Source organism: Dermacentor andersoni, chromosome 3 (assembly GCF_023375885.2).
Source record: "Dermacentor andersoni chromosome 3, qqDerAnde1_hic_scaffold, whole genome shotgun sequence".
Classification (NCBI taxonomy): Eukaryota; Metazoa; Arthropoda; class Arachnida; order Ixodida; family Ixodidae; genus Dermacentor; species Dermacentor andersoni.
The window spans coordinates 176,246,701-176,257,056 of NC_092816.1; the positions used below are offsets into that span (position 1 = coordinate 176,246,701).

At 45.8% G+C, this 10,356-nt stretch overlaps 1 protein-coding gene across 2 annotated transcripts in view; it reads left to right on the plus strand.

Moving 5' to 3' along the window:
• LOC126524141 (alanine aminotransferase 2-like) overlaps window positions 1–9,725 on the plus strand; it is a 101,289-nt gene extending 91,564 nt beyond the window's left edge. For both annotated transcript variants that reach the window (XM_055067309.1, XM_055067310.1), the window contains one exon: window positions 9,564–9,725. In XM_055067309.1, coding sequence (XP_054923284.1) covers window positions 9,564–9,654 — 91 coding nt within the window. In that variant the 3' untranslated portion in view covers window positions 9,655–9,725. The remainder of the gene's footprint in view (window positions 1–9,563) is intronic.
• Window positions 9,726–10,356: the final 631 nt, after the last annotated feature.

Consider the following 10,356-nt stretch of genomic DNA (forward strand, 5'->3'; position numbering starts at 1 on the left):
ATAAAGGAAGAAGTTTAGGCAGCGCTCGGAATGCTTGTTACAAGCTTGTACCATATGCTTTTTTTTCTTCCATGCCAAGCTGATATGTTAGTCGAAGCCGCAGCACACCCCGATTTTTCCGGCGCCGTTAATGCAAATGCACGACAGTATTTTCAGAGTTTGCTTAGGTATATGCAGCGCGTATATTACACATATGGTAACATGGGCAAAGTAAAAAGCTTGTGAATTGCGCATGTGTATTGTTGGAAACATGAAAGTGCGTTCAAACAGGTGGCAAACAGTTGCGTAAGAATGACAATGCATGCATTTCAATGGTCGTTGCGGTCGAACAGGTTAGTATCGAACTATCCTCATTTACTCGAGTAACTTGACTCGCTTTCATAGCATTAGCCTTTATTATGAGTTACGGCGCTTACCTGTCCTTGGTGGCAAGGCTGGTATTACTGTTTGTGTGTGTGAGAGGGTGTGTGTGTGTTACCTTTTTTAAGCATGAAATGCTTTTAGCTTCCGTTGGCGGCGACTTTCAAGTTGATTTGAGCCAAAAGCCAGAGTCGCTGCCCGGGCGCTCAAACTAAAACATCAGGGGAAAGTTGCGAAAACAAAACGAGATCATCTGGGTAACCAGTCAAAACTCGAAAGAATGCGGTCTCTGGCCCTCAACCCTTTGTACAGGCCCCCATAAGATATGCTAGTTACTGCCCCCCAAAATTACGGAAAATATTGCTTCCGAGTTCACCCTAGTATTTGTTCACAATATCACTCAGGCTGTAACATCAAGTACGCTGAAGTTTTATTTGTTATTTCCAATAGCCATTATTTGGCGCCGATACAGAGTTCCCTGGGGTCTTTTGAACGCCAGCTGTGCCTGAGTTCCTCGGCGCGGGTTTCGCGTCGCCTCGAAAGATGGCGTCACGCTGTATGGCGCCTCCTTCAGGCGATTGTCTTCGTCTAGCTGAGCAGTGCGCACCGTCTCCCTGATGTCTTTCGCTGGCTGTCGTTCCGCCTTCAGCCGGTTTTCTTATTCTAGCTGGGCAGCGTTCAATTGAACCAGTGCACCGTATGGAGTGGTGCGGTGTGGTGTGGTTGGATGTGCCGTTGCGAACATGCACCACAGCTATTTTAAGATCTTGGCTAGCATCATCTCCAACCAATTTCCTTTGCCGGTTGCCATTTCATGCTTACCTCTACTCTCAATTGCGGGAGCGCCAGTAATGTAATTTAGAAAGAGTTATTAGATAGTATCAGGCACCCAAGCCTACCCCAAGCAATTGGGGACGCAAACTTTCTTGTGCGCAATCAGTGCTCTTTTTTGCTCCCTTTACGTTCCTTTGTACACCGGCGGTTTGCGTCCCCCAAACTTTGGGCATCCTTATCCAGAACTCTATTATGGCCCGTTTGTGAAGTTGAGCCACATGAGTACTGATTGTTTCGGGAAGAGCGGCCCCACAGGGGCATCTGCGTCAGCAGGCGTTTGGTGTGTTGCGACACCACGTACCCGAGCACATGAGGGTCCGACCCTCGCGCTTGTAGCCGTGCGCGAATTAGGCGTGTCTGGGGAAAGCCGTGTGATGGGGGTTGAGGCGATGCCGGGTGTTCCGTCCTTTAAGGCACCCCGGAGGAGGAAACACACTTCTTTGGCCTCTGTTTCACATAGACGGCACCCCCGGACTTACTCACCCGGGCGAAATCGGTAGTTACCTTTTCTTGCCTCTCTCTTCCTCCAACCTTCGTCTTTCTCTCCCTTTCCATCTTTCCTGTCTTCTTCTGGCTTCCTTTTACTTCCAATTTTTCCGGGCAGCAAGGGTTGACCTTGTGTGAATAGCCAACTTAGGTTATTTCATATTTGGTGATAGTGGTAATGTATAGCTGGAGTTCGCAGGCCGTGTTTCACAGGTTCTACAGCGTCCTTTTGTAGGACTCCAGGGTGGGTGGGTGGCGTTACTGCCGAAGCTACAGTCTCTTATGGCTACTTCCTTCCCCCCTCTACATATAGTCCCTCCCTGAAGAGGGGGCGCACCGATCATGTCTTCGAGTATTTTGCCCGTCAAAAAGAATCTTTCTCTCGTTTCCATGTAATCCATTCTGAAGAACCAAACCCGTACGAACAATCTCCGCATTCCTCGCGTCTAAGTCTCTCCCCCAAGTCTTTGGTACAGGTCATAAAGCATCCAGGATGTCAAACGGTGATCTCCTCTTGGAGCTCCACAACCAGAAACAATATGAAAAGCTACCCAATCTAGTATCATTTGGGGACGCCCAAGTAACAGTAGCTCCGTATCGTAGTATGAATACAATGCGTGGCGTACTTTCCGATGATATCTTGGAGCTGACTGAAGCTGAACTCCTGGAGGGCTTCAGTGAGCAGAACGTCATCAATGTTAAGCGAATTAAGATGAGGCGTGACAATAAGGAAATACAGATCAAACACCTGATACCTACTTTTGGCAGAAGTGCTCTGCCCGAGTCTATCGAGGCCGAGTCACGAAGCTTCGTGTTCGGCAATACGTTCCAAATGCCCTGCGATGTTTCAAATGCAAGCGCTTCGGTCACAGTTCACAGAGCCGCCGAGGCAGCACACCTCAGAATCTTCTAAAAACTCTCTCCACGGTGTAAACTGTGATGTGGAGCACGCTGTGTACTCGCAGTTGCGCCCATCTTGGAAAAAAGAAAAGGAAATTGTTACAGTTAAAGTAAAAGAGAACATAAGTTTCAAGGAGGCGCGTAGGCGGGTATCCTTCCTCCCAAAGGACACCTTTGCCGATGTGACGCGTCAAGGGCCAGCGTCACAACGGCTTCCGCGGCTCTCCGGCCCACAGGCAGTGACTCGGCGATTACGCCATCTGCCCCCCCTCCCCCCCCCCCCGCTTTCCCAGTGGCTACAGCTAACGCTGTTCCGCCACACCAGAAGGGACCATTGACCTTCGGGCCGGTGGCCTCAAGGGTCTCGTCTACTGAGACGAGGCCTTCAAGTCAAACCCAGCGCTCGCAAGAGCGCGTGTCCAGCGCCTCGCAAGAGGCAATGGACACAACCAGCAAGACGGCGCCACCAGCGCCTAAGGAGCGGCGAGCCTCACTCGAGCGCTCCAAAAAAGGCAACACTCGCGTCATGCCGCCTGTAAAGGGCCCGTGAGCTAATCCTCCTCTCTTAAACACACAGCACACAACACATTTACCATAATGGAAACACAAATAGTACGCTGGAATGTCAGAGGTCTCTTCCGCAATCTCGATGACATTTAAGAACTCCTACATGGATATAGTCCAATGGTGCTGTGTGTTCAAGAAACACACCTAAAACATACGCAAACTAATCTCCGCCGATAGTACGCTATTTTTCGTAAAGACCGCGATGACTCTGTCGTGTCGTCCGGGGGTGTGGCTCTCATAGTTGACAAAGATGTTGCCTGCCGGGAATTAAAACTCCGTACGCCACTAGAGGCAGTTGCTGTCCGAGGGGTACTGTTTAACAAGCTAGTCACTATTAGCTCTATATACATTCCTGTGTCGGCGACTTAAACGCACATAACACTTTGCGGGGGAGACTCGTTGCGATGCGAGAGGCCTTTCCTCAGGAGCATGTACAATTAATAAGAAGCAGCCAACCTACTACAGTGTGGAACATAGCACGTACTTATCCGTAGACTTAAGTATAGTATCGAGTACACGAAGTCCGTATCTTGAGTGGACAGTCCTGAAGAAAACATTTGGGAGCAACCACTTTCCGATTATTTTAAGCCTAACGAAACCACGGAAGGCGACGCGCTCCCGAACCTAAACGAGACGGCGCACCGGACGGCGCGAGACATGACCCGCCGCGCCGAACAGGGCAACGCCTCTCGCACGATAGCGAACGCTTCTCGAGCAGAACGGGACAGGCTCACCAGATACAACGACATCACCAGTGCATATTTGAACGCCAGAAGGATATACCCACCGCCGAGTCCCAAATTGAACAGGAGGCAGGCCGTCGCCTGGCGACAACTACAGACAAACACGTTCCCTAATCTATTCCGTCTCAAACGTATCTTCCCAGATAAGCATCAGGACGACACGTGCAAATTGTGCCAGGAAGGACCAGCAACACTCAAACACATGCTGTGGGAGTGCAATGTAGTTATAGAAGGGATGGCAGTTACTCCGGAGACCCTGTCGTCGAGGTGGGCCGCCGCTCTGCGCAGCTCAGACCTCGGAATTCAGATGTGGGCAGTCCAGCAAGCCCGTGAAGCGGCGTTGAGGCAGGGCCTTGACGTTCCTCCGTGGGAGACCTGAGCGCGGGTCGCGTTAAACCTTGCCGGACATACAAGAAAGTTGTATCCATCCATCCATCCAACGAAACAGGATGAATGCTCGCCAGATTTTTCGCGATGGGACGTGAACTCAACCAACTAGGAACTGTTCCGAAAGCTGACGTATTTATGCGGAGATAACATTGCTGGTTTTAACGTAGACGACGCTGTGGCATATCTAACAGGTTTGATTATTGATGCTGCAACTAAATGTATCAAGAAAACTAATGAACTGGCAAGAAAACGTCGCATCCGATGTTGGAACGACGAATGTAGAAAAGCACGACAAAATCAAAATAAAGCCTGGAGATTCCTTCGAAATTGTCCAACCGCCGAAAACCTTATTAATTTCAAACAAGCCAAGTCACAAGGCCGGAAAACACGTCCACGTGCAAAGAGAGAAATTTGAGATAGGTACATCTCTAGTATAAATTCGTACACTGAAGAAACAAGAGTATGGCATATGCTATATAAGTTAATAGGTTGGGAGTCACATCCCCTGCCGTTAGTAACTAGCCAAGGTAAGTAGCCAAGGTAAGTAGCCTGGAAAATCAGGCGGATTGTCTAAGTGAACACTTTCAATATATGTCGAGTGCATCGCACTATACAGAAACATTTCTAAGATTCAAAGAATACGATGAGCAGCATCCTCTAAGCCGCAAAAGGCCATCGAGTGATGCTTACAATTGCCCATTTACTTTGACGGAACTTAAGGCGTGTCTCGCTTCTTGCAAGAACTCGGCGCCAGGTGGCGATCGTATCATATACGAAATGATTAGGCACCTACACCCTGAAATACTGCAAACACTCCTATCTATTTTCAATAACATGCGGGCGGCGGGGTAGATCCCATCATCCTGGAAAGAAGCTATAGTTATCCCCGTACTTTAGCAAGGGAAAGACCCGGCCTTAGCCAGCAACTACAGGACAATAGCGCTTAAAAGCTGTCTGTGCAAAGCTTTTGAAAAGAAAATGCTACACCGGAGCTTAATCAGCTTCCTAGAATGCAAGAACTAACTAGACTCCCTTCAATATGATTTCCGAGAGGGAATATTGACAATAGACCACCTTGTTTGCATTGAGCCAAACATTAGCGATGCATTCATGCATAAGCAGTTTTTACTTTCAGTATTTCTAGACCTAGAGAATCCGTACCACACGACATGGCGATTCGGGATCGTCCGCCATCTTTCCGCGACGGGCGTCCATGGGAACATGTTAAACACAATGAAAGCTGTCACTTTTCGCGTAAAAGTAGGTAATGCTTTATCTAAATCATTTACCCATGAAACCAGTGTTCCGCAAGGGGGCGTACTTAGTTGCATACTGTTTACTGTAAAAATGAACAGCCTGCATACAGTCGTTCCACACGCAATGTTTTATTATGTTTATGTTGATGATGTACAAGTAAGTTTCAAATCATGCAATATTACTATCTGCGAACGACAAGCAAAGCTTGGAAAAAACAAATTGCCTGAATGAGGGGATGAGAACGGCTTCAAAACAAACACCCTAAAAAGCACCTGCGTACTCTTCTCAAACAAGACAGGGTTAGCACCACTGCCTAGTATTACGATCAAGGAGACCAACTCTCTGTGAGCAGCCAGCATAAATTCCTCGGAATCACTTTAGAGTCAAAGCTCACGTTTATTCCCCTCATTCAAAATTTGAAAATAAAATGTCTGAAAACAATGAACCTTCTCAAGCTTCTGTCATGCACTACATGATGTAGTGATCGAAAGTGTCTTTTGAACTTATATGACAGTCTTGTCCGCGCCCGCCTTCATTATGGAGCAATAATTTATAATTACGCAACACCATGTGCATTAAATCATAGACCCCGTCCACTATCTGGCTATCCGTCTTGCAACTGGTGCTTGCAGGACAAGTCCAAGCCATTTCTACTGAAAGCACTGTCGTTATGTGAAGGAAAACAACATATTGCTTGGGACGTTCACCCGCATAACACTAACGAGTTAGTAGCACCATGGGAATCAGTCACTATAAATTGTGACTTCTCGTTCACAGAAACAAACAAAAAGCATACACCCCGAGAAGCTGTAAGACAACACTTCTTATCACTACAGAGTAAGTACCAGTGTCCAGAATTTTACACTGACGCTTCAAAAACTGTTGAATGAACATCATGCACTGCAATTGGTCCAGATTTATTAGGCCATTTAGGATTAAGCAAACACACACGTAACTTCACTGCTGAAGCTCATGCTATACTTCTCGAAGTTAAAGAAATAACAATAAAACAGATCAATCAATCCGTAATATACACAGATCCCTTAAGTGTGGTCCGGTTGACACATCTAGAAAAACGAAGAATGAATCCGGTGATAAACACTCTTATCAGCAGCTTATCCTTAGCCTACAAGAAACCCGCCGTAGTTCCTCAGTGGCTATGGTGTTAGGCTGCTGAGCACGAGGTCGCGGGATCGAATCCAGGCCATGGCGGCCACATTTCGATGGAGGCGAAATGCGAAAACACACGTGTACTTAGACTTAGGTGCACGTTAAAGATCCCCAGGTGGTCGAAATCTCCGGAGTCCTCCACTACGGCGTGCCTCATAATCAGAAAGTGGTTTTGGCACGTAAAACTTCATAATTATTTTAGTCTACAAGAAAGGGCTACATATTATAATCTGCTGGATACCTGGCCATAATAGTGTACCTGGTAATGAAGCGGCTGACGCAAATGCGGCATTTGCAGCTCTAAGGCCCCATATAGATGTATGCTGTGTGCCATATGAAGATACGAAACCTGTTGTTCGACGAATACTGCGTCACACATGGCAAGAAGCTTGGGACACATAAAATAATAACAAACTTCACATCATTCAACCCTACATTACACAAACACCTGTACACCGTCATAGACAGGAGGAAGTAATTATGTCGACACTGAGGATAGGACACACACATGCAACACACTCATACTTCCTAAACGGTACCAATCCACCAGTCTGCATCAGATGTGGAAGTCAATTAACAGTCATACATATCTTATACAATGCCCAGGCATGGAAGCTACGCGAAAAAAAAATACTTTGCTAACTTTGCCGCACCAATTTACCTATGCACCCTGCGTTTTTCCTATCTGCTGAGCCGATGTTCCACCTCGACGGGCTGTTATGTGAACTTTTTAAAGAACACATCTTACCGCTTTTAAACCCGTCTTCCCTACGCTACCCCAAATTCTACATGATCATGCGAAATTCTCTCAAGAAATGCAAAACTCATGTTTTTTTTCATTCTTAGGCCTTTAGAGCCACCGCAGCACATCACAGGTATTGCAACCTCTTATACTCGCAGTCATGTTTGTAACATTCTACCGCACTACTAAACACTGTTACTGGCGCTCTTTGGTCGTTGTAGCCCGTGCGCCATAAACACTATTAATCGGGATAAGTCCAATACAGAGCCCCTACGTAGAGTCAAATCAGTGGTCTCTTCATCTGCAGCGGTCATATAGCAGTTTTACATATTTTCTGAGTGTACAAACGAACATAGAACATCCTCGTTATTCAACCATAAACGATATCGCCGCTGCTATGCTCTTCTACAGCCACCTGCAGTGAGGAAGCCGTTTGCTTTGCGTGTGAGGAACCTCATTGACCAAATGGTTGTCCGAAATCTTGAACATTGTACTATGACTCAAGCGAAACTGTTGCCGCCATGGCAGTGGCAGCTCATAGACTGTCCTTTGTAGAAGCCACGAAACATGCGCCAGAGGCACATATTGAAATCCATTTTTAGAACTCCAATATAAGTACTCTTGCACTGAGTTTCACACGGATGCTTCCAAGTCAGATGCAGGGGTTCCTTACGCAGCTATCGGTCCATCTTTCTCAGAATCGGGCGCGCTTCCTCTTTTCAGAGGATGCCGCTGCGATAGCAGTATTCTATAGAACATGTCTCCAGGCCCTTGCGTCTCAAGGACTCTGGTGAGGCCTTAGTCTGTGGCCTATCATCGCATCTGACAAGTTTTGCATATCATATCATATTTCGCAATGTACTTTAAGGCTCATAGTACACGTCATTAGTCATCGCCATAATCGTATAACACGTACATTTTACGTACTTTAGAGCGACTATTTTTAGGCTTCTTTACAGCCACCTAAATGTATCCATGTGTCCCCAGGACACATGGAAGCACAGGTAAGACTCTATACTCCGACAATTCGTACAGTGCAGTGAAATGTCGACGTTCCATTATGCACTTTCTCTGATGTATTCTTTCAGATTTTCGGGATATTTCACGACGCCTAGAGGAATCAAATAAATATCCCGGACCTATTGGTGTACACGTTAAAATGTCGCTACTTTAACCTTAGAATCTTAATTTTGAGAATCGCACTGTGAGAACTGTACAATTTTAACGTCGAATGGCATTGCTGATTCTAAATTTTCATTCTAAATTTGAACCATCGCCATTATGTGACTATTAAATATGTTGCAGTGAAAAAACAATTCTGAGTTTTAACGCCCCATACAGTCGGATTACGAGGAATGCCTAGTGAAGGATTCCGGAATTATTTAGACCACAAAGGGTTCTTGAACGTGCACTTAAATCTAAGTACACGGGTGTTTTCGCATATAGCCCTTCGAAATGCGCACACCGTGGGAAGGATTTGCCAGCATTTCAACCCGCAACCTCGTGATGCTGCAGTGACGCTTTACACTCAGATAAAGCAGACGTTCGAGGCAATGTTCGTTTTAAAAATTTGCCCGCCACATAAGATAGATGAAGTTACCTGCGCGAGAGCACGCGGATCCCGGCAGGCTGATGACAGCTTCGTGGTCGAAGTGCAAACGATTGTAATTAAGAGAACGTAATTTTGTCAGGAAAACATTTTGCACGTCGCTACAAAGTGTTCATAGAAGTGGGTTATACATTGCAAGCTTGGCACCCTAATTAAAAATGCAACAATTTATTTATCGAGTCATGTACCCGACCAGCGTATCAGGCACCGGCGAAGAGCTTAGTGCAAGAGCCCCTGCCGCTCAAATAGAAGCCAGAAAGAGACTACAAGCTACCACGGCCGGCCTCTATGCCCTTGACACAGAAGAGAAACCACGAATGCATAACAAACTTGGAACTCGGAAGAAACCACAGTAGAAGGTCGATGTGTGCGAAATACCTTACTTCATGCTGGCGCTACATCCAGCACACCTTTACTGACAACTACAGAGATGCATTCTCAGGAATTTCTTGACTTCTTTTTGCCATTTCGTGCTGCATTGCTCACACGGTAATCTTTTTTGCAGGATCACAATAATTCCACCCAGGGAGCAGCTGTTGGAGTTGTTTGGCAGACTTCAATCCTTTCATGAGGAACTGTTGATGAAGTACCAGTGAGAGGACAAAAAAAAACACCGCAGCTTTTCTTCATTCAAAACAAGTAAAATAAAGTGCATCTATACTACACACATGCAAACCAAGCTATGGATAATTCACAATATTGTAACAAATGCGCAAATTTATGCTAATTCTGTGTGTGTGTGTGTACTTGTGCTTGTGTGTGTTTGTGTATTTTTTGTATGTGAGATGTCGTTCGGAGCAAACCCTTTTTTTTATGAGCGGTCCGATAAGCTCCTTTCAACCGCATAGGTAAGAACTCAAATATCTCAAGATGCTGCTTATAGATGCATGACAAGTAATATTTGTGTATATCCTATTTTCTGACAGTAAATACAAATCGCAGTCGCAAAGTGGCTATCTGTAGACAATAAGTATTAACGTCTGTATTTATATCACGTATTTGAGCTCTATCCGCGGAAAATTAGTCACCTATATCTGACCGCCTGCTGCTAGTATGAAGGTTTTCTAAACAAAAACGGATCAAAGTATTTTTCATCACTTAATGTGCTTCAATAAATGTAAAAGAAAGACATATTTATGCCTATCTGTCTTTGAATATTTATTTATTTAGTTAGTTATTATTTATTTAAAGTACGCCAATAGCCCCGTGGCGGAGAATACATGAGGGGTAGGTATTGTAACAGCGCATAAAATAACACAAGGTAGAGCAGTGCAGTACAGTCATGCCTATGTGTTATC